The following is a 25,029-nucleotide window of genomic DNA, read 5'->3' on the forward strand; positions in this document are numbered from 1 at the left end:
CATCTTTAAATAATTTATAAGGGATTGTTTCAACATTAGCACCTGTGACCAGGTGGATTTACAGGCTCTACTTTTTTTTCTGCTTCAGAAGAAACAACTTACCCTCACAAATTCTGCTTTAACTCACCTGGATGCTGCAGTTTTCGTGGCTTCAGATTTCTGCACAGACTGACTTTTGTGTTGCATGACAGAGGAGACCAAACAACAGACTGTGATCAGGCATCAGTTTCATTATTCACTTCACTGTTGACAGGTTCCCTGGGTGCATGCAAGGTCATTTATGTATCTAAGATAAAATAAACATTACATCATCTAACCATCACATACATGCTTTCATCATTAAAGTTGCAGCCATACGGACAATGAAATAAAACTTTACATCTTTCTTATCACTTTTTTTTTTTTATCCAAACAGAAGAAACAAATGAAAACGTTTGTCACCAATCAGGGTGCACGCTCATTTAGATTTGCATAGCAACGTGTGTGTGGTGGCCCATTGTTTTAAATCATCTCTGATCTAAAAACATTATTTGCATTTTAATACTATTTAATCTTACAAGCAGGCAAATATAAAATCACTAATACTAAATAAAGAATTCATTAGAACAAATATACCTGAGCAAGAGACAAAGTTACATGAAGGAGTAGACAGTAAGTTTGCTGCATCACCTGCTGAAATATTCATACCTTGTTAGAGAAAAAATCTTTCACCAAAAAACTGAAACAATGAAAATTAACAGTAAAAATGTTAAAATAATTAAACTGTCATTACTATATTCCTACTTCACATGCATGGGAAAGAGCTCAAACACAATTTAAAGAGGTTTTTTTTTTTTAAGTTCATATAAGGAATGCATAGAGCTGTGATAGATTAACAGGAGACAAAAATATTTTCCATTATCCTCCAGTTCTGTTTGTCTCATCACAACAACACTGAATGAGGCTTTATATTGTAAGGCACATGTTTAATTACCTGACAGCTGACTAATAGAAAGGTAGTCACCATTGTTACTCCAGTGAGGATGAGCAACAACATCTTAAACACTGTAGAGTTTCCTCCTAAATTAGACAAAGCGAGACTGTTATTTAACACACAGGAAGTGTATGTGGAGGAGTTTTACTGAGCTCCAGGTCTTTCAGACGTTCTGCCCAAAACTGCAAACTGACCTCCAGGAAAAAGGGAAGATCATGAAAATGACAACTCAAAATATGTTTAAAAAATGTGACTTGACCTCAGCTACTTCATGTCAGACTAAGATGCTTAAGAGTATCATACATGAGATACGTAGCTCTACACAGGACCAAAGTGCCTCATGAGTCAAAGACTGTTAGAAAAATCCCTGGGTTCTTCAAGTGCTAAGGTAACATGGAGGATTTCTGCATGCAGTCAAGTGTTTAATGCAAGAAATTTCTTTGGCAGGCCAGAGTCCAGCAGGACATGCATGATGCTTATAGACATCAGTTTTTTTTTTTAAGAGATCTAGTTTGTGGGTTTTTAATCAGTGAATTCAAAAAGGCCCATCATCTGTTTTGGGTGTAGCAGGCCTGGAGGCAGAGGCAGAGACTGAGTCTTGACTCTTGACCCTCGCCTTTGGAGAGGAGGTCGGCGGCAGTGACAGTCTCCTTTTCATCGACAGCAACCTGAGGATCTCGCCCACCTGAGACTCGAGCACTGACAGCCGGCCGCTCAGGACCTGAATGTCGCCCTTCAGCTCCTGCTTGGCGTCGTGCAGCGTCGCCTGGAGAAAGCCTGCTCGGGCACCGGCTGCACATAAGAGTGTTTGAGGGAGTCGACAGCGAGGCTGTGCTCGAACGGGTTCCTCTCCATCGGGCTCTTTTCCATGGGGCTTCTCTCGAAGGAGCTCCTGGAATCCCCGGCTCGGTCGATGCGCAGGTCGCTCTTTGTGATGCCGCTGTCGCAGGAGTCGGTTTTGTGCAGGGCGCTCGTTTCTTCACCTGTTTCTCCTGCACTGTTGCCTCCCTCTGCGCTCTCTCCACCTTCCTCTGAATTGTTGGCAGCTACTAACTGTTCTGAGGATTGCGATCCCTTCGGCCACTGCTCTGCTTTCTGTGCCTGCTTTTCTTGCTCGACAGCAGGAGCCGCTGGGGCAGCAGAGGTTGCATTCCTGAACTTTGCCCATCCTCTGGCACCTCTGCCAGCCTTAACACCCCCTACAGCTCCCTCTCCACCTGCACCACTGCCCCGTGCAGGGCTGTTTACCCTCTCTGCACAAGGCCTTGATATAGACTCCCCTGCCTCTTGTGTGGAACTCTGCTCTGACGTTTCCGTGAGGACAAACGTATGCGGAGGTGCAGCGGTGCTACATCCGCTGTCTGTGCTCCCTTCTCCTGCGCAGGTCACATTATTCTCCTGCTGCTGAGAAGAAACAGCCTGACAATGTGCATAAGGGTTTGAGTCGGAGGGGGGTTGGTGGTGGTGATGCTGCTGCGGCTCCACCTGCACACAGTTATGTTCGAGATAAGCGTGAGGCTCCCCTGGTGTTTGAGAGTCTCTCTGCTGCCTGAACTTCTGGAACAGCTTTCGGACCGGGTGGTCCTCAGGGATGGTGAGGGTCACCTCACTCCTCTGACGCTCCTGCTCCCTTTTCACATCAGCAATCTTCCTGAAGATGACCTGAAAGAGGGAGAATCTGAGCATGAGGCCTGTGATGTGGATTGTACTTTAAGCAGTAGCAGAGCTACACTGCACATTGTGCTCTACTTGGATGTAACAGAATGTACATATATAATGCAGCTTTAAAGCAAAGATAACCTGCTATGTGTGATGAAATATTTAAGACTTGAAAGCAGCAATGCACCAGGGAAACAGTTAATGGAGCAATAATGCAATAATGGCGCGACATCCAGACCCTGAGAGTTTCTGGAGTCGCTCAGAAAACAGAGATAAGAAAAGTTCTTACAACTTCTCAGCACCTTTTTTTCTTTTCTCACTCGGACTTCACAACATTTTTTATCCATGTTGTTGAATGACAGAGCACTACAGCAGTCCTCATCAACATTTAACTGGTGTGTGTGAGAGAAATGGCCCTACTACTAAATGTTTCTTGGTCTGATCTTGATCCAGTTTTGCTGAGGTGACCATTAGACAGACAGTTCTCCCTCCTCTAGGAATCAGCTCAATCAAAAACAACTACGGAATAGACACTAAAACCAAAAGGGTCAAAATGTTGCTGTATAACACAGAAATGATTAAAATAATAAGGCAGCGGCTGTCGAGGCGTTCCTATCAGCCAGCGATTGTATTGATTTCTAACACCTATTACAAACAGTGCCCATGTGCAGTTTTGATGCACGTGCACGTGAACAGAATATATATATAAGTAAAGACGGCTGAGATTAAATCTAAAACCTCCACAGGCAGGAACAGTTTCTAAAGCTGCTGGAATTAATAATAGACGTCTTTCTTTTCATTTGATACATTTTAAGTAAAAGCCATAAATCTTTGAACACATAGCCACAATTTGCTTTGAAATTGTTTAGATTTAGAGCTGCTTCACAGAGGACGCGTGTGTTTTCAGCATTACATAGGATTACATAAGACCAGAGCAGCAACAAACTAGAAAAGGCACATTGTCATGGTTTGTCTGTTTTTGTTAAATTGAGATAGATCCGCACAGTTCTAATATTCTTCAGGGGTCTGACTACTGATTTTATTATTACTATTAAGTAAGTATGTTTAATTCCTTAATAAAAGTCACTATTCTAACAGATAAAAGCCTTGTGTTTCAAATCTACTGTATATTTCATATGAGTTGCTCCTGAACAAAGAACACAACAAATCACATGTATCAGACTGACTTTAAAGTGAATATCCATTAAGAATTTATGTAATGTTGTTCCCATAGGGCAACATTACAGCGATATATATATATATATATATATAATATATATATATATATATGAGCAACTTACTCTCAAGACTGGAGGGCGATACATCTCAATGCTTTAATGGGATTAATACATATGGCCCAGAAAAGCTCTATCAAATATTCATTAGCTTTTTTTATTTTCACTGAAATTTTGTGATTGCCTCACGTCCTCTTCACACTGCAGAATAAGATGAACTCTTAATGTGCAACTTCAACATTATTTATATTTAAACTTCAGACTGCTTTTCAAAGCCCTTAACAGGCATTGTCCCCATTTGTTCCCACTTAAGTAGCTCTGCTTTTATGTTTTTCAGCACTGTCTCTGCCTTAATTTAATTCTTTAATTTATTTTTTTAATTCTGCCTTAATTGAAGCAATATGATATTTACACTGAATGAAATATTCAAGACCCAAGACTCCATGTTTCTATGGCTGCAGTATTCTACATGTCTTGTTCATAATTTTATGCACATTTCCCAAACATTCAGCCTGACATGTTTGGTATCTCAAGTTCGGGAAGCTTGTAATGACTGATACAACTATAAATAACGCATTGTTTGTTGTTGTTTTTGAAAAAGAGAAAAGGATGGTTGCTGTAATTTCAGTGCTCCTGTCATTTCATTTTGTCATTTTTTTTTACCCGTTTTCGTAGATTGCAAGGTCAGTATGAGGTTGCGGGAGAAGGAGTTGGCAAACGCTGTGTAAAACTCCAGGACCCTCATCAGCGCTTCTCTCCTGATGACGTGCAAGTCACAGTAAGTCAGAGCCCGGACGTTCGCGCAGGCGCGGGCCAGGGTGGACTCCTTCCAGAATGCGTCTCCAAACACATCACCTTTACCTGCACAAGGGGAGAAAAGTGTTTAATTCTGTGTCATAAAAACACAGAAACAAGTTATAGAGTTTATTTTCAGGTTATGTTCAGGTGTGGGACAGATTTCCTCCTCAGGACATCACGTTACACTAACACAACCTTTGTTCTAGTTTTATCATTGCAGGCGCAGATACCTAGGATTGCGATGACCTCATCGTCCTGGATGACTTCGAGTGAACCAGAGACCACGAAGCAGAGCGTGTCCAAGCTCTCGCCAATGTGGAAGATGAGGTCTCCGGGCGCGCAGTGCGTGGTCTGAAACTCCACGGCGAGGGAGCGCAGGCAGCCGTCGCTCGCCAGACGAAACGCTGGGTGGTCGTTGAACACCTGCCTGTTCAGGTGGACGCAGATGTCTGCTCGCATGTCTTTGGGACAAGTTGAGAGAACCTGAGGGGAGAGGGTGAGATATGTAGAGCTGACCCTGACCCTGAGTGTCAATGAGTGCACTAGATCTCCTGTTTTGACCTTTGAGGCTCGTCACTGTTCACATCACCACGTCCACCTTTAACCCAGCCCGTACGTTTTTATGATACTGTTCAAAATGATAGCATTCTGACTTTCTGAGCTCTCAGTTTTCACCTTGATCAGTTCAACTTTGGACGTAAAACATGAGACACGTGTGAGCTCTATAAACCTCTTTAGAGTCTGTAGATTGTGGTAACCCTCAGTGACCCCCGTACAATTTCACTAAAATATTGGTTACATACAGTTTAAATTACTTTTTTAGAATTTTAGAGTTTGTTACTTGATGCTGGGATATTTCATAAATTACTGTTACTATTACTACTACTGATACCTTATCTGTGTCAATGCCCTTTGACATGGCCCAGGTAGAGACAATGAAGTCCATGACTCTTTCGCTCAGGCCTTTGGGAACCTGGTAAAGTTTGAGGAAGTCACGCACATTGTTGAGCATCTCGTGGTAGCGGTTTGTGTTGGTGTACATCTGCTGGAAGATGGTGGTGACATTTCCAAAGATGGTTGCGTACAGCAGCGCTAAGACAAAAGATACAGAGTTAATGTTAGATAAACAAGCAGCTTCACAAACAGTCAGACATGTAGAGCAGATGTTTTATTTCAGGAAATCATCTGTGATCATTAAGATTTTGTTCCATATGAAGGTCTGAAATGTTTTCAGGTCAAAAAAATATATACATTTATAGGATTTGTATTCCAAACACTGCTCAGGTATTTCACCTCAAATTTGGGATTAATTATTAGATAAATATTATAGATAACTAAGGATGACAACATTAGTTTTAAACTTTTTTAATGGATCATGTACATTTTGCATGTTTTAAAGAGCTAAAAAGCTCTCAAATTTATTAAATAGCATTACATGTACTACTTAACTTGTACCTTAAAGGGACTTTTTAATTTAAAGTTCACCTGAAACATGGAAATAAATAATGAATTAATTAATGGACTGTAACATGTTAGTGTATTTTTAGCAGTTTAAGGGATTTGAAATCCTCTGAAGAAACATGAAATTTAAGGCATCAAAGAGGTGACATGCTTTCATATAACCCACTAAAAATGCCAGAACTGTTAGAATCCATTCATTTATCCATTACCTATCCCATTAAAATTCAATTAAACTACCTTAATACATAACAATCAATTAATTTACCCATTAATTATCCCCTCCAAATTTTTAGAATTTATAAACATCACATTTTATAAAAATTGATGTTGTTAAAAAGTATAAATGAATGATGGATTTTCATATTTATTGGTCAGATTTAAGGGGTTTTGACCTCTTTTAAAAGCCTGTAATCTATGCATACAGTATAATATATTCAAATATGTTAATGTATAACGATCCATATATTTTTATCCATTAATTATTTTTAAAGAATTTTTAAAGAAAAGGTTATAGGAAAAGACAAATGTGTGATGTAATGCAATATGAGTAATACTAGTATAAAGTAAACAATAATGTCTAACTGGTAGTTTTAATTAAGCAAGAACTGCTGTGCATTTTAGTGAAAATAATGGCATTTTGTTGGCTAACTTTCTTTACTGTTCATGTATTCTACTGATGTTAACATATACACAGCCACATATAATGAGCTGTGGAGTGAGTCTATAATGTACAGTAATTCATAATGCACACTTCCTCAGTGAGACTACCGCTCTGCAGCGCTGCAGTGACCTCAAAGAGTCAGTCAGTATCTCCTATCGTGAGGTTTTACCCACTCAAGAGGAAAGAGTCGTCTCCAGTCGTCACTGGAGGATCACAGAGGTTAGGATACATATCTAACGTGATGGCTCACTGTTCAGTTACTACACTCAAGCCTGCAGGCGAACTCTGCCTTTCCTCCGTTCCCCTCTCCCCCTCACATAATTACTGTATCTGTAGCAGGAGATTTGTCGGTCGTAATCTAACCTGACACTTTAGTTTGACTGAGTGATCTTCAGGATTGAGATGCCACCAGAGTAATGGGTGTTTACTTTTGGAGGCACAAACCTTGAAGCGTGACTGTCAGATTGTGTTTCCCTCACTGTTTTCATTGCATCACTTTACATGCTGTTTTAGAGGAGTGGGCCAAAGGTTGGTACACGATGGGCGAGTCGTGACGGAGGAACTGTAAGCAAAGGCTGACAGTGGAACCAGTGACACTAAAGGTGAAGCTATTACTGTAACTGCAGTGGGTGATGACACCTGCATAAAAATAGATGTTTCTATTTTTGTGACAAGGTTCAAAGTAATCTAAACTGAGGTTGGTTTGACTGCACTCGATTTTTGAGGTGAATGGAGTTATTTTTGTGAACGAAACATTTGGAGAAGTTTATATGACTCTACTGTTCACCACTCCCTAAACTATGGATAGTTTAATGTAGAGTTCAGTCTGATGTAGACATCAGTCTACTGCATGAAAAGAGGTTATGTTCCTCCAGTAATTCTGCATTAACCATCAGTGACAGCGCAAAATAGAAAAATGTAAAAACATTTGACCCCTTAAGAAAAAAATTACTTAAAGCAGAGAAGGGGTTGAATTGTTTCAATATGAATGAATTAACACACAGACAGAGCTCTTTTAATAATGGGTGGTGATGACCAACCTTCAGACAGACACTCATAGAGCAGGCCGGGCGCTGAACATGTCACTTTTTATTATCGACAAAGCAGAGTACTGAGCTCTCCCCCAGTGGTTCAAGCACAGGGACTGCAGCTAAATGTGAATTACACGAACAGAGTTGAGAGACACTGTGAATTACCTAATACTGCTGAGTGTAAAGAGTTATTCATGTATACAAAACTCTGTAAGGGATCAAAATCATATTTAACATTACACTTCATCATTTCAGTGTCCAGGAATTAACTATTCTTTTTGGATTAATCACATATACACTGCTCAACTTACTCTTAACATCAACCTGGAATGCACTGTTTGTTTAAATACACACATGTAGACATTTATCTATGAGTGCATTTGTCTACATGTGATTTATGAGCTGAGCAGTTTTGTGTTGTTGTTTCTTGTTAATTATGTTTTTAAAAAGCACATAATCAGCATCAAGTCAAGATAAAATCATGTATGTTAGCACAGTGGTGTTGGTCTCTGCTACAGCACACATTTATCTGTGAGAAGCAGCGACGTGTTGTGATGAATTTTCCTGACTGTCTGTGAAGATTCTCAAGAACCTGTGCAGACTCTGTACCATATGTTGCTTTACTGCAGCTGCTGGATAGCCGGCAGGCCTGCGGAGCTCATTGTCATGTCTTGCATGCAAGTAAATTCATCCAGATTGTTTCTGCTCCTGCAAGGTTCTTCTGGCATGTTATGAGTGGATGAATGGATGAGTGAGATGAAAACAGCATCAAAAGCGTACAATACAATTCCTCTGGTGTAGAGTGAAGGGGAGACTGAAAAGTGGCTGTTTCTATGCAGCTGTTGGTCTGTAAAAACAACCACTCCTCGTGTATGTTATCACTGTTGCACAATCACATTGTGGTGGCCAGTTAGCTGGGCTAGCCATAGCTAATTATTTGTAAGACAACCATAAAGTTGTTGAATTCTATCTTATGTAGATAATGGATTATTTTTCTGAAATGTGGAAGTTAGTATGTCATACCACAGTGTTAAATACGTAACAGGCCACTGGTTTGAGCATTAACCTCAAGCCAATAGTGGCTAAAATACCAGTGTCCAAACTGGTGTATCAGCAGACCGATGACATTAGGTGGCATGTGCTTGTAGAAACGTTTTTTCCAAGGAAGAGAAGGTGCACAATTGTAACTCTGACGCAGTCTTTGTACTTTTTATTTTATGAATCAGTGTTTCGGCACATTCGTTCTGTCACTGACGCAAGTGTGAAGCTGCTGTTCTTTTGTCCTCTGCCACTGTCAAGATTGTTTTGGTGCTTGTCCGCTGAAGGAGAAAAACTGTGGTCACTTTGATTTAAGCTGTTTTGAAAAACCTCACTATGAATTTAAGTGGACAAACTGTCCACTGGCAGTTGATAAATTTAGGGTCTTTGCCATTTGTCTGAGGCCTGGAAGAAAACAGGAAAGATTGGGAGCCTTGTCTTAAGTGGAAGTTAAATGTGAGATAGAAAGAGTGAGTTGGTATCTGTGTTTGATGCTTGTGTAATTTTACTGTCTGTATAATGGCATCTCCATTTACTGCTCCATTAACCACCAATGGTACAAGTAGAGTAATGGCGGAATGACGCTTTTTGTTATGTAACATCAGAGCCATTAAGTTTGTTGTTTTCTAATATGTCATTTAGAAAAGATTAAAATTCTGCAGTGATAATAACAAACAGAATCTCCTGAGACAAAAAGGCAACTTAGCTTAAAATGTATTTAGAGGATTTGAAATGCTTGAGAATGAATAAGATGTGTGGGATAAATAGTAAACAGTGACTGAGTACTTACAGCCCACCATCATCATTGCCACAGAGAAAATCTTCTCTCCATCCGTGGTCGGAGCGATGTTTCCAAATCCGATGGTGGTGAGACTGGTCATGGTGAAGTACAGAGAGGAAATGTACAGCGTGTCCTTGTTGGGGCCACCCTCCCACTGGCCTGTGCCGCTGGTGTTGTAGCGGTAAGGAGTCCCTATGCTCACAGCCAGCTGGTAGAGCCAGCTGTCCGTCTTGATGGTGTTGGTGGTCTCGTCGATGACCTCGTAGTCCCCGATGCTGTACCAGATGCAGGCCAGCCAGTGGGCCACCAGACCGAACACGCACACCAGCAGGACCAGGACGGCCGCTCCGTACTCCAGGTAGTGGTCCAACTTCCGGGCAACTCGGCCCAGACGGAGCAGTCGGATCACCTTTAGGGAGCTGAAGAGGCTGCTGAGACCCTGCAGAGTGAGACAGGAGGGAGAGGTGAGAAAACATATTTCATATTTTTGTTTACAGAAACTGCAACTAAAGAAACATGCCTATAAAAATCTGTTGTTCAGTTTAATTTACACTGTTTCTTTGATAGCATGAGTAAGCATTCAATATTTCATGAATTTTAAAATTCAATCATTAAGGCCACGCATTAAATATCACTGCTTATTTAAAGGAATAGTTCAACATTTTTGTTGTCACATTCCTTGTCATCCCCATGAGGAAACTCCAAGAAGTTACTGTGAAATAGTTCTTTGAGATAATGAACAAGTTAATTTTTGAGCTTGAGAGGTTCTGGCAATTAGATTTCGTTACTTTTGGCCAAAGTCCAGGCTGTTTCCCCTTATTTTCAGTCTTTGAGTTAAGCTAAACTTAACGGTCTCCTGGCTGTAGCATCATATTTAACAGACACAATAGTGGTATTAATCTTCTCATCCAACTCTCCATAAGAAAGGAAATAAGTATATTGACAATGATAATGACAAACTATTCCTTCAAAAGACTAACGTATATTTCCTTACTGGAAGCACAGAGTCTTCTGTCCGTGTGGTATTTCTGTGGAAGTTTGAAGATTCACGAAGATGACTCGCTGACGATGCAGATGTGATGACGTCCTTCATAGAGACAATCAAACAGGAATATTTTCATGTTTACAGCAGAAAACAAATCCTGTAGTAATAGGTTTGTAAGAAAATCATCCATCATTTAAAGCTACAGTCATAAAATCCACTGACCTCATCTACATTTTCAAAGGCGTTGATGATATCGTAGGGCAGACAGGACAGCAGATCGATGACAAACCACGTCTTCAGGTAATTCATTCGTATCAGCTTGGCGTCTGAGATGACCTCTCCAGCAGGACCCACAAAGGTGGTGTGGAAGTTCAGTACAATGTCGATCAGGAAGATGACATCCACGACGCTGTCCAGCACCAGCCAAGCCAGGTTGTTTTGCTTAGTCTTGAAGGAGACATTGTAGGGTACCATGATGGCGGTGTAGAAGGTGAGGATGAGGATGACCCAGTCCCACGTGGTCTTGAAGGTGCAGTAATGGAGAATGATGTGCGGCGGCGTCTTGGGGGCCTCTTGCTTGTACTGAGGGAGAATGTCTGAACCCAACTGGAGAGCCTGTCATTACGAGGGAGCATTTACAATCATGAGTAAATGTAACAAGGAACAGCAGTCTCATCATAAAACTGTCCAGCTGTTATAGTGGCTATTCAGTGTTTTCTACAAGTCAATGACCAACTGAAAAAGAGCTGAAATAAGTGTTTTTGTTATTCCCTACATTTCCCAGATGCCCTTTGCCATCCTGGGAGGATGGTTTATGTTTCTGTCTGTTTGAACATTTAAAGCAACCTGCCATGTTATTGCACTGTATTCTGGTCTGTTTAGACCAAACCTCTTCAGTTTCTTTCTTAGTCATTGTTGAACATTGATAGAAAATGTTGAGTCCACAAAGAAACCATTTGACTCCCAGTTCATGCTGATACTCCCTGGTTGCTGGGTTGGTGCAAATACAAGTAATGATGAAAGAAATGCAACTGTCTCTCCAGCAATTCCACTGAAATTTTAAGTGGATTTGTCCTTTAAATTGGAAAACCCTCTTACCTGGAGAAACATTACTCTTAAAAAAAACTCTTTAAGAGCTTTCATCATTGAACTTGAGGTATTTTCCATAGCAACATCCTCCTATAGACCTGTCTCACCTCAGCCAGTCTGGAGGGCTTGTGGCTGACCTCAGTCTTGTTCAGTGGCGCCAACTGCTGCACCAGGTTTCGGTTGTTGGTCAACGCCCGTGTCAGTCTGGCAAACTTTGTCCATCCTGGTCAGAGACAAAAGGACAGATATTTTTATTAACTTACACAGTACAACATGGCGTCCATGCCCACTTCCCCACATTTTTATTTTACAAAGAATATTTTCAGTGGCCAAGAACAATGCAGTCACTCTGACAAGTGAAAAAATTGGAAAATATTTTGTGACTATGTTACTAATAGCTGTTTCCCACAGGTGAAAAATGACCACTCGAGGGAGGAGGCAGGTGAAGCGCTGATGGGAGGCTCCAACAACATTGTGTTTACCAGGTACCCTTCAGTCATTTTTCCATTGTACACTTGATCATTGCTATCTTTAAACTGTATTTCATGGGTTTATTGTGTCCCAAAGATAAAGACGGTGTTTTACAGCAGCACATATGCTTCTTGGTGTGTTTTCACTGTAAAGCCTGTCAGCAGCACTCGTCAGCTGCTTGTGTTAAAAGGGACTGACATCTCTTCACTTCCTCTGTGTATAAGCGGCATTTTCATACAGTCACCGTCCCCATGTGGCCTGAGTGTCCTTTGTTTCTGCTTGATGTATGTAGTGGCACACTTAATCCCCAGGGACCAGTGCTGCTCACTGACCCGCACACACAGCACCTGGACAGTTGTATGTTACATACCAGGAAACAAACGTCCATTAAGTCTTATCTACTCGTGTGTGCGCTGATGGTTTGAGCTTTGTGCATGCAGGTCCTAACATTTCGAAACAGTTACATACTGAATCATCTAGTCTGGAGTATGAACTCTCTCACCTCTTGTTGATTCGTCTTCGATTGGCTGCTTGAAAAGTGTGATGTCTCTGAAGGTGCAGAGAAACAGCACCACCTTGTCCTTTTCATTTCTGATTGGAGCGACCTGCATGTAAAGCCATATCGGCGTTCCTGTGGACAATGAGTTGTGAGAGAGCACAAAGGGAAACCTGTATCTAAAAAAAAGAAGCTGACTAAATGTTATTTAGTCTGTCAGTGTTTTCTCATGCATGTACACTCACTATTCTTTGTGTAGAGCAGCACTTCATAGAAATTGGACTCATAGTTGTTAAAGGTTTGTCTGATTTTGTCTATAGTCGTCTTATCAGTCAAGTCACCGTACATGAAGCTGCAACATAAGAGAGAAAGAAGGCAGGAGCCAAAAGGTGTGCATGTGCTATTAGCAGAGAAAGAAAGGCAGAGAATTAAAAACAGACAAGTGAAAATTAGTTATCACATTATTAGTTGTGCTTTGTTTTGCAGATTTAAAAAGTTATAAAACGTCTGCTGAAACTTCACATTCAGCTCATTACACTACAAAGCTCCATCTTACTTGCACATGCTGCTCCTGTGCATGACCTCGGCTCTGTGGTAACCCGACAGCCTGCAGAATCCATCATTGCTGTACACGACCGGCCAGTCCAAGATCTGCGCGTTTCCCAGCAGGAAACTGGTGTCTGCAGCAAAACGCAGAAAAATCCAGCAGTCAGAAACAAAACTAGTCACAACACACCTGCAGACTGCTGCACCTGTTGATCATTTCAGGGTTTCTGTAAGTGGAGTTTGAGAAATGACACCTCATTGAAACTGGACAGATTTTTACTATTGGCTGATAAAAACAGAAAAGCTCTGTTGTAAATTCCAATAAGAAACAATTTAATCAGATAATTAGATGTTTTTTTCTTTATTAATACTTCCCTAAAAATCCTGCTGACCAATGTCACTAAACTTCATCATATCTGTGAATCTGTACCTGAAATATTGAGTCTAATTATTTAAACTACTGTAAAATAAACTCTCCCACAACTAACATTCTTTTAATAACCATACATAATGTAAACAAGAGGCAAAAATCATTAATATTTAAAACAACAGTGGCAATCAGATGAGTCAGTGGGCAGAAATAGTTGTTGATAAAATGTTTATGTTCCACCCTTAATGTTAATGAAATATTAATGACGAGCTGCAAAGTTCTTCAGCTTTACAACAGTTCTGAGGGAGCTGCAGTCTACAGAGAAAAGACCGAGAACATTTTCTCCAAATGAAAGTGCACAGTCACTACTGAAGCTGTTAAACAAGCATCTGCATGTTTATCTTCATATTAATGTTTAAGTTATTACACAGACCAAATCTGCTTAAAATACATAGCTGAGGTGAACAGTAACTTTACAGACTTCTTCTCCACTTTGCTTTATCTTTCATTACACTGACACACACTAAAAACCTCCAGTCTCACACTTCCACAATCCAGCTGCCCACCATACAGATTGTCTTTATTAAGACTGTTACAGCAAAACAATAAACTATTAAATTCTACAGGCACTTATAGAGATAATATACCACAAAGAGAAACTAAGTCACCATAAATCATATTATATACATCCCCCTAAAAGAAGGCTTCCTCTTTAGTTTGACTGAAGTCACTAAACACACCAAGTCTCTTCAGGGAAACCAGTGAACTTGTTTCCACAGATAATTATAATGGTATGAAGAAAACATGATTTTATACCGCTTTCATACTAATTTTATCTTATTAATCTAGAGAATTTGGACATGACATATACTGCATAATTAATCAGTACAACTGTGATGCATTGATAAATAACTGTAAGAAGAAAAAAAAGGAAATTACAAGGACGGGTTAGTTGATCCTTCTTCCCATTAAATGATGCGGAAATAACATTAAATGTTAACTTTAGCATCCCAGCCTCTGTGTGGTACCTGGGCTGACATGCCAAGTCTACATCCATTAATTCTTGTTTCCCTTTCAGATTAAAACTCACCGCTGGAGCGCCGGACTATATTCTCCAGGAAAGTGTTTTGCGGAGCCACCAGTCCTCTCTTGCCCCCATGCATTATGAGGATTCAGGGGGAAAGACTCGCTGCTGCTCGGTGGTCGTGCTGATGTTAACTACCCCCTCGGCTGAGAGTGCCCGACAGGAGCGTGGACCACAAGTGTCAAGTTAACCACAATGATAAGAGGTATAGCCGGGCCACGGTTTCAAAATAAAAGCCTCATTGTCGAATGTGGTATTTTTCAACGAAAGAAGATCAAACTTATTAAATGGAATCTATCTATCTATCTATCTATCTATCTATCTATCTATCTATCTATCTATCTATCTATCATTATTATTATTATTATTATTATTATTATTATTATTATTATCATTATTTACCGGAATCTGAGTTAAATAGTAATTTTTTTAAAAATTAATTTCATTTTCACAGCACATTTATCGCCACAACGATTTACAAATAAGAAGTCATACATCATAACAGATTATTTGGATGGATCTTTTTTCACCAAGTCTTTAGATATGTCTCGTACCGCTATTACTACATCAGCCTTAATAATAATAATAATAATAATAATAATCTTTTATTTTGAAGGAAATACCAACACTGTTTTCCGGTCTTATTCCGGTATTTTTCATTAAGACCTGTATAAATGGACTGATTGGAATTTCTGTTGTATCTTTGCTTGAACTTTGGTTTATTTATACAGACATTTATTTGCATGTATTATGTAATGATGTGGGCCTACAGTTCAGGCTCCTGTCCACCATCCATAGCTAATAATAATGATGTCATGATGACAAGATGTTTTGAAAAATAGAACTGAAAAACAACAAACTCTTTTGGGAAGTATATGTCTGTTAACATTGCCTTAATCAATGCTATTTGGATTTCTAAAATATCATTTGAAGACTCCAGGTCTATCCTGTCGCCAGAATGTACTGAGGAGAATTTTAAAAAGTTAAAGTGAAATTGTAAAATCAAGAGGTTTTTTTTTTTTGCACTTTTGAGGCATTGGCACTTAAACTGTTTGTTTCCATTTTGTGCAACTTCAATACCCACTACTTTTAAGTAATGATTATTGTACTTTTTATTCCCCTACACTTATGTGGCAGCTACAGTTAATAGTTACTTTTTGGGTTTAAGATGTTACATACAAAACATATGATCAGTTTATAATATAGAATACACTGTTGTAGACTACGCAGTAGAATAGAGAGTAGATAAATTTGCTCCAGCATTGACAAGCCACAACGTTAAGCGGTGCTTACATGTGCACAATAATCCAATAAAATAATAATAGGCTTTGATAACACTTTGATAGGGAACATTCTGCATAATGAGAACATCTGATAAGGATAAGAATGTTTTATTGATACTCCAGATCATGTTGTACATGGAAGGGAATGAAATGAGGGTTAGGTAAAAGTCATAATAAAATCAAGAAGAAAACAGACAATAAACACCATTAAAATCAAATAAGTAAATAAATAAATACAAAGTGAGAAGAATGTGAGGATAGTATCAACAAAGTGGCCATGTTGCCTCAAGATGCAACAAAGATGAAACAGAAGAAATCATAGCAGCAAATTGTTCAGTGAGAAAGGGAGAATTTATGAGTCCTAAATTGCTGCAATGCCCTGATATGAAACAATAGTAATAATCTGATTTAATACACATATTTTGCTGATGATACTTCTGTATTTAAGTAACATTTGGGATTTTAGCACTTTTACTTGTAATGGAGTATTTTACTTTGTAGTGTTTTTATTTAAGTATAGTACCTGCATACTTTATCCACCACTGGTCATCCCCCTGTGAATCATTTTAAGATGGTTCAAGGTAAAAACGTTCAATCTGCTGCGTTTAAAAAGGTGAGTTAACTGAAAATTTAAAACCAACTGGGTTAAGTTGACTGAATTTAAGAAAACAAGTTCAGGGATTAGAGTTGAATTGAATAGTGCACCCTCCGACAATGTTAGCAGATTCACTTTTCATTTACATATTCTCACCTTATTTGAGGTTCACAGAAATTCACGGTTGTCACTATTATGAAAAGAAATAACCACGATTTAATTTTTCTAATTTAATGATGCTGGACTCTACGGGGGGATTCAACATTAAATGCAATGCTACGAATGACCTGTAGAGGGCATTAACACGCCTTTCCTGACTAATCTGCCGTAAATTGCTACAGGAGAAGAAGAAGCGGAACAAGCAAAAGCGCTGAAGAAGAAGAAGCAGCAGCAGAGTGAGATAGGAGTAACGGCCTGACGCAGTCAGCGGCTGCTGGTCTGAATTTGGATTCACCGTGAAGTAATGGTTAACTCTAACGGACTTTGGATGCTGCCGTCCAAAACTTCCACGCGGGACGGTGTTTTGAATACTGTAACCAGGTAGAAGTTAGGTGTAGCTCCTCCGAGCCGTTGGCTCAATCATTGTGTTCTTGTTTGGTTAAACGGGAATGCAACGGCCGCCGAGCTGCACTTCTCCTTAAAAGCTCAGTCAGATAAACATGCTATCTAAGTCTTCACGCTGACAGCAGAGTTGTGTATTTTAAACTAACGAGCATTTGAAGTCATGGCGACCGACTTTGTAAAGACGTTTGTACAGATGTGCAATTATCTCCAAGAGCCGCGCCATGTCGCGAGGTTTCAAAATTTCTGCGGTGTTAGAGGAACGTTTCCGGACAAAGCGACCAAGCCGGAGAGCGGACAGTCAGAGCCGGACTGTCCCGGGCTGAGGAAGAGGGTCCAAAGTTCAGATGTGGGGAATGGAGCAGCCGGAGATGCCGCCGCCGCGCCGCAGGTTAACGGGATGCAGGGTGACATTACCGCGCGGCCTGACGGTTCATCAGCAGCAGCAGCAGCTAATGTCGACACGACCAGAGCCAAACCCCTCCGGAGAAACTCCCTGACCGGGGACATGGGTCAAGAGTTCCTGATCCATAACAAGTTCCTTTTCTACCTGTTCACGTTTGGGACCGAGCTGGGCAATGAGATGTTCTTCATCGTCTTTTTCCCCTTCCTCTTCTGGAACATCGACGCCCTGGTCAGCCGGAGACTCATCGTGGTCTGGGCCTGGAACCTGTTCGTGGGACAGTCCACCAAGGATATGGTCCGCTGGTCCCGGCCGGCCTCCCCGCCGGTGGTGAAGGTGGAGGTCTTCTACAACTCCGAGTACAGCATGCCCTCTACACACGCCATGACAGGGACGGCCATACCTTTCTGTCTCTTCATGCTGACCTACGGACGGTGGCAGGTGAGCACCAAGTGTCTAATGCAGGTGAAAATAAAATGTTAAAGAGGATGTGCAGTGTGTGTTGAAATGTCCCACTTGAGAACTAAAGTAGACCTGTCTGGGCAGGATCTTCAGCAGGGCCAAAGGGGTCATCAGCCCCAAACCCTCAGAGGCCCTGGAGGCTCCAGGTTCACTGTTTGGTAATCTGTACTAACTAGATAAAATAGTAATGTGGTTAGTATTGGTTTGCCTCTCAAATGTGAATAGTAGCTTTTTTTTTTCTTAATTTGTGACATTTAACTAAACATATTTGTGTTTGGGACAACACCAGACAACTTCAACATGTCAACTTTCGCCTTGAGAAACTGTGATGGTTACTGTGTTCTGACATTTTATGGATCCAACAGTGAGCCAGTTAATCAAGAGAGTAACTAACAGATAAGGTGGTAATGAAAATAATCTTTAGTTACAGCCTTAATTAGTATTGGAATACATTACAAAGAAAAGAATAGGACACTGTCCAACCGAGGTGGAAAGCTGCTCAGATCCTGATTCATCTTGTCTCCCATTAAATTAGCTTGTAAACTGACCAAACAATAGTCACAGTTGTAAAATATCCCTCAGTGGGAGGAATGTGGGCTGGAGGTTCAGTGGAGTAAACTGCTCATTTTTAGCCACAGCCCCCCCTAGAAGGTTGTATTAATCCAGCTCTAAGTATAGAACTGGAAATGTGTTATTACAGAGTACTAGGTACAGTCTGATATGACTGAATTCACAATTCAAGTGTTATTATTCCTCTTTGTGTTTTATTAGAATTCAGTGATCTAGCTTTAGCCCACAGGATATGAGCGTGCTTTGATAGCCTGCAGGGGAGCTGGGTGGATACACCACGTTCCAGACATTCAAAGGCCCTGAAAGCCACAGTTTCATCACACAGCCAATATCTTTCAATAAAAGAGAGTTTGGTCAGGTAAAATCTGAAATTAAAAGATCAGAGCACCTGACCTAAACAGAGCCATATGATTTTTTCCTCAGGGCCCTTCAGTGCCAAACAAGGGTCTGTGGGTCAGTTTAACCTAAGAAATGAAAAAAGCACAGACTGCCTTTAAATCCCCTTTAATCCTAGTTTCCCCATCTTGTACGAAGACCTAGAGTTCAGGCTGAATAATAAGAGGAGCATAAATACATGTTAGCTGTAGCCGATGTTGATAACAAACATTCCTCTGTCTAAACAGACTGTTAAGACGTAACAGGGTGTGTCAAGAGAGTACAGGTGAGGAGTTTGTTTTTTTTAAGTAAACAAAGAGACTCACTGTTTCACATTGTCAGAGAGAGAGAAGGGGCTAGTGAATGTGCTTAAGGGAAAGAGAAAGTATCTAATTAAGTTTCAGTGTAATGAATGAACAAAGAAAGACATTACAGACAGAATTGTTCTGTGACAAAATATTTTCCTAGTTGCGATTGAAGAAAATGGGGTGGGGCAGCTACTGTGCTGCTGATGAGTCCAGAGAGAAGAGTGTAGTGTAGTATCAGTCAGATCTCGAAGAAGAGAAACGTGTTCGTGGCACGTAGCAGTTGGCTTTTCTACCACCAGCAAAGAGAGATAGACTCTGTAGATCAGCAACAGGTAGATCTACTGCACGCAACGCAAACTGTGACTGCGTATAAATGACAAGGATAAACAGTTGTTGAGTTGATTAAATTAATGAAAGACGCATCGAAGAAAACTTAGAACTGTTCCACAAGTGTGATCGGGTTGTTATGAGTGACAGATACTCACACTTAATAAATGACAAAAAAAAAGAATGGATGCAATAACTGAGTCAGCCCCGTATTTCATCAACAGAGGAGACAACAACATTTAAATTCTGTTTTTATGATTCACTTGTACAAAAATTACAGTTAATACTTACTTCATGATTCGAATGTGATCATGAATAAGAAGTAGATTTTCTACCCTTCTCTTTCTTACCCCTGACTCGGTTAATCAATCTCACTCAAAGGTTAAAAAAACAAACAAACAACAGATTATTGCATATGTGTTGTTTTTCTACAAAAATACACAAACATTTTTGATAAAGATCACTTAAATTTGTGTTTTCAAAGAATTTTTATCACGTTATGTGCAGTTTAACTTGCTGCCTGGTTCGTGACACTGATTCCTAAACCACCTCATATACATTTTGCAGTTCCGCTATTTCACTGTCTTCTCCTTGTGGTTTAAATGATCAACAACTCAGATGATACATTAAGACAGGAGTTGGCAAAGAAAAAAATTGTTGTGTGGCTTCGGGTAGAAACAGACAAGAAGGAAGTAACAGAGAGAGGAAGAGGCAGAGAGACGAGGCAGGGGTTGTTGGGTTAGAAAGTGACGGACCAAGGGGCTCAATACCAGGAAGGAAGAGCTAAGAACTCAAATGTTTTTATGCTGTTGTTGTTGTCGTTCAACTTTGCAAGGGCCTTGAACTGAACACAGGCAGCTGAACTGTCTGAACTCCCCTGTGTCATCAGGTTCCCTGAGGTGTCGTGACACTGAAGGCTGAGGAACTGAAACATTTAAAGGAAAGAGGTTACAGAAGGTTGCAGAAGATAAGATGCACACCATAAAACAACCTCCAGGGCAGGAGGACGATTCAAAGGGTTAACTAAAAGCTGGTCAAGGACCTGTGCCTATATAGTGACCTTGGCCTGGATCCTTTCAGAGAAGATATCAGTGAAATTCTACTAATGTGTGTTTTTTTTTTTTTTTTTTTTTTTTTTTTTTTGAAACCTCATATTTCCACTGGCAATGAGCTATCCACATTTATGTAAATTAAACATTTAGTTTGTCATTTACTACAAGGGGCAGTGGTATTATAGTTATTGTATATTCCAGTCATGGTCAACAGGATTTTAAAATGGATCCATGAACCCAGTGAATAAGCACTTTTCCTCCAGAAAACTATGGTTTGGGCTCTTGTATCCTTTAAAGCCACATGTTTGTGTGTTTTTTAATACCATGTCTTTATGCTCTCTCCCACAGTACCCCTTCCTCTTTGGTTTTTGTGTGGCTCTCAGCTGGAGTGTCCTGGTCTGTGTGAGCAGAGTCTACATGGGGATGCACTCTATTCTGGTAAGCATATTAAATACCAAATAAATAATCCCTCACTGAAATATGAAAGTGGAGGATATACAGTACAGAGAACCTGCTCCACCTGGATGCCTTGCCTCCAGTGACACCCATAGCCCCAGCTCAGAACGGTAACTCAATGACATCTACACCAGCTTTGTAAATACTGGTATGACTCCTGCATGTTCAACCAGCAATCCTAGAATCAGGTTTACCTGTGTTTTGAACTCACCTGTGCATATTTTAAATTTCTGTTGGTGCCACTGAGAGGAGCTGTCAGACCAGTTGTTAAGATTAGGATTCTGTAAGGACACAGGACAAATTCCTATGAATTGTCTTTCATTTCTTACATCAACATAAATTGATTGTGTTTACTTGTGGTGTATTTCCTACTGTACGTAATTTATGGCATGAGGGAAGAAAAAGATGAGATATTTTTGTACATGCATTTGCTCTTTTCTGATGAAACTATCTCTTAGCCAGCAGTTAGAAGGTCTTTCAAGTGTTCATTGTTATATGTGGAAAAATTAACATTCATTAGAAGAAGAGATCATTCATGGACCTCTGAGAAATAATCCCACAGAGGATTCCTCAACACAGGAACTTCTTTTGAAGTGCAAATCAATGACATAAGTATTGTATAAACAAACTAGGGATGCTCATTAAGAACACTTTTTAGAAAGCATATATTTATTAACATATTTAAAAATAAATACATTCCATGAACGTGCATATCATACGCTAATGACCCCATTATTTGTGTTGATAACAAGTTCAGAGAAACATAAAAGAATTGAGTCATGGAAAATTATCAGTAAGCAGAGCCAATAAACACATTAAAACCAGTAGATAAGAGGAGATTAGATTCTGGGGTCAGGCAACTGCTGTTAGTAGATGGTATTTATGTTCTGCATCCCCCAGCAGTGACACCTGTTTATCAGTCAGCAGGTCACCTCATGTTACAGGAGTTTTTTCTGACTACAAGGAAAAATGAAAAGTGTTGTATATAGTGTCACCTGCAGGGCAGGAACAGTAATGTTTGTGTGTGTTTTGATGATGATACAGAAACTGATGCATAATGCTGACAGCTTACTTAAAAATGTAAGAATAGATTTTGTTTTTAACTAGAAACACCTCATGAATTATGAATATGCTTTGTAGGATGAAACATGAATATAACCTTGTTTAAAAAAATAGCTTCTGCTGACTTTACAATAACTTCACTTTGCTCTGTTTCAGGAGGTAATCACTGGCTTCCTGTACAGCCTTCTCATTCTGGCCTTCTTTCAGCCAATTTTGGACAAGATCGACACCTTCTACATGATGGGCCACTATGCTCCCCTTGCTATTATTGTCTCACATGTGAGCCTGGGACTTGTTGCTTTCTCCTTGGATTCCTGGAGCACTTCTCGGGGTGATACGGCTCAGGCCCTGGGCACTGGGGTGGGAGCTGCTCTGGCCACCCACGTGAACTATCAGCTGGGGCTGATGCTGGATCCGCCGCTGTCCTCACTTCCCCTAACTTTACCATCACTCAGCACCGGCTTGGTGGTTCGCTCCCTGCTGCGCTTCCTCATCGGGGTCGTCGTCCTCCTCATCACGAGGATGGTTATGAAAGCGATGACTATTCCCTTCTTATGTCGACTCTTTGGGCTGCCCACAGATGATGTAAGACGGGCGAGGCAGCTCATGAGAGTAGAGTTGCCGTACCGTTACATTGTCTACAGTGTTGTGGGTTTTAGTTGTGTATGTGTGGTGCCTCTCCTCTTTAGGATCTTAAACCTTGCCTGAGTGTTGTGTTCAAACTGTCAATGTACTGCTGACATGTTCACCTACATGGTGAAGGCAAATGGCACTTAGTTACATGCAGATAAACACTCTGTTTCTGCACAGCAGAAACTGACTTAAAGGATTAATCTGATTATATTCTATATTCTCTTTCTTATTTTCAACAAATCCCACGAAAAGACCAAAATCAACAGTAAATGTGTCAAAGCCTGACATAGCTCATTCCACAGAGCTTCATTGTTGTCTATTAAAGAAGACATCAATGAGCCACACAGCTGCACTGGTGATATGTTTATTCATTACAATGAAAACAATCACCCTAGTTTATTTTGATTCACATATGCCGTCATTTTGCTGTAAACACTCCAAAAAAAAAAAAAGAAGTAATAATCCACAGCTCAAAATAGTCCCTAACAAATTAGCAATTTACTCCAGTTTGAGCATCGCAGGCTAAAAACTGTAGTGTCCGACAGCTTTAGGAAATGACTTAGTCTTTTTTTTTAAGGATTAAAGTATATGATATATTAAAGTATTTGTGACCTACATCTTCAGTAGGAACCAGTGGGCCTGGGGCTCAGATCCACAAACTGGGAGTCAGAAAGTGTCCAGAGACAGACTGGCCTTTTGATGACAGGATCAAAAATATAGAATATCACCTGACTGATCCTTTAAGCTCCTGCTGTGGTCGACACATTATAGTGTTAACTGGAACTTTGCAAATATAAAATCTGATGTACTGCAATGACACTTGTGTTCATTACTGAGGAGAAGCTGTTGTACATTTCCATAATTTGAGTAAAATATATAATAAGATGTTATTGGAGAATTCCATGCGCTAAGAATGAACCAAACCATGAATCAGTGTGGAGTCACTTCACTTATCATTTGTTGCCATGTTCAAATGCAAAACAGCCTGTAAGCAACAAAATACTGTAAGTATTTAAGATGACAGGTGTCAGGGTAGTTGCCGATCTCTATTTAAGTCTGGAAGACTTTTTCTCTTTGAGCAGGTCTGTTGTTTTATTACTGTTTTTTTTGTTTTTTTGTTTTTTTTTAACGTTACCATAGTAAGCATTATCCTGATGCCTTCTTTTTGTACCTTTCTTGTCTGACAAAATTGTTTGTTTGTAATTTTGGCACAAATGTAAATTAAGTGCTCTCTTAAATAATTATTTGAAAGTATAGAATAGAATTAAGAAAAACAAATATTTTTGATAAATTATTTTATCATCTTAAGTATTTTGAGCTGAAGTATTGCTCTTAAAAAAAGAAATCTAAATATATTAATATTAAAATTTCCAGAAACATTTCAGCTGTCTTTATACTACAGTATGTGAAAACACTGACCCTAACTCTCGCCTAAATGTAATTGATTGTTTTTTTTTTCCCTGTTGTGTTGTTGTAATAATGGTTTACTCTAATGGTCATCTCAGAATATGAATGCCAGAGCTCTCATATCATTTGAATGATATATTATAGATCTAGTATTACCATCAATGCGCTCATCTTTTTTCTGTCATGCAAGGACTGTATCGGAAAAATATGGAAACAGGAAAAATAAAATATTCCCCCAAAAAAGGGAGAAAAAAAAAAAAAACGCATGTAATGTTTGGAATTGCTCTGATTTTTTTCTTGTAATGGAGTGTCAGGACGTTCAATTGATGCATCTGAGATTGCAGATTGAAGTGCATATTCTGCTTTTGTCCCTCTATCAAATATGAATTATGTAATTTCAGTTCCTTGTGACTTCTTGGACGAAGAAAACCCCAGATGACCGAGACTGAGGAAATGTGAGATTTACTGTCACCTTGCTGCTGGCTCTGACAGATTCTCTCTAGGCTGGAAGACGACATCAGATCCATCAGCAAGTGATTGGTAATCAAAACCAAATTACTTTGTTTGAAATTACTCCCATCAACAAGAAATTTAATTTCACATTAATAGTATATTGATGGGTGTAATGACTGGTTGGTATATGATTTATAGTTGTAAGATGTGAAGTACTACAAGAATCCAGAAAATTGCATTTCTGTTTTGATAGCTCAAAATACAAAAGGTCTGTAGTAAGGGAAGGTATGTAGTGAAGGTAACTGAGTCATGTTTTTTACCCTCTTCACCCAAATGTCACTGGGTTGAGCAATTTGATGTAACCTTTGTACAGTCTATGGCTTATATACAGTCTATGGTACTGA

The 25,029-nt window shown here is 39.8% G+C and overlaps 2 protein-coding genes across 2 annotated transcripts; one reads left to right on the plus strand and one right to left on the minus strand.

Moving 5' to 3' along the window:
* Positions 1 to 96: 96 nt before the first annotated feature.
* LOC108895620 (potassium voltage-gated channel subfamily H member 5-like) lies at positions 97 to 14,830 on the minus strand. The gene is given in 14 exon segments (XM_018694506.2): positions 97 to 1,747; positions 1,750 to 2,635; positions 4,531 to 4,548; positions 4,550 to 4,728; positions 4,896 to 5,148; positions 5,558 to 5,757; positions 9,647 to 10,076; positions 10,632 to 10,724; positions 10,845 to 11,237; positions 11,819 to 11,934; positions 12,685 to 12,813; positions 12,924 to 13,030; positions 13,235 to 13,358; positions 14,685 to 14,830. Coding segments are annotated over 14 exon segments (3,240 nt in total). The 5' UTR covers positions 14,758 to 14,830; the 3' UTR covers positions 97 to 1,508.
* Positions 14,831 to 16,909: 2,079 nt separating this feature from the next.
* Positions 16,910 to 24,287, plus strand: LOC108895644 (sphingosine-1-phosphate phosphatase 1). Its single transcript, XM_018694537.2, has 3 exons — positions 16,910 to 17,961; positions 20,963 to 21,052; positions 22,289 to 24,287. The coding sequence occupies exons 1-3, from the start codon at positions 17,281 to 17,283 to the stop codon at positions 22,838 to 22,840; spliced, it is 1,323 nt and encodes a 440-aa protein (XP_018550053.1). The 5' UTR covers positions 16,910 to 17,280; the 3' UTR covers positions 22,841 to 24,287.
* Positions 24,288 to 25,029: the final 742 nt, after the last annotated feature.

This window comes from Lates calcarifer, linkage group LG7_1 (genome assembly GCF_001640805.2).
Source record: "Lates calcarifer isolate ASB-BC8 linkage group LG7_1, TLL_Latcal_v3, whole genome shotgun sequence".
Taxonomy (NCBI): Eukaryota; Metazoa; Chordata; class Actinopteri; family Centropomidae; genus Lates; species Lates calcarifer.

Excerpts from the sequence above, each read along its gene's own strand:
- LOC108895644 (XM_018694537.2), top strand. The coding sequence starts at position 17,281 with ATGGCGACCGACTTTGTAAAGACGTTTGTACAGATGTGCAATTATCTC. Across the intron at positions 17,962-20,962 it reads TGACCTACGGACGGTGGCAG|TACCCCTTCCTCTTTGGTTT; the intron begins GTGAGCACCAAG and ends TCTCTCCCACAG. Across the intron at positions 21,053-22,288 it reads TGGGGATGCACTCTATTCTG|GAGGTAATCACTGGCTTCCT; the intron begins GTAAGCATATTA and ends GCTCTGTTTCAG.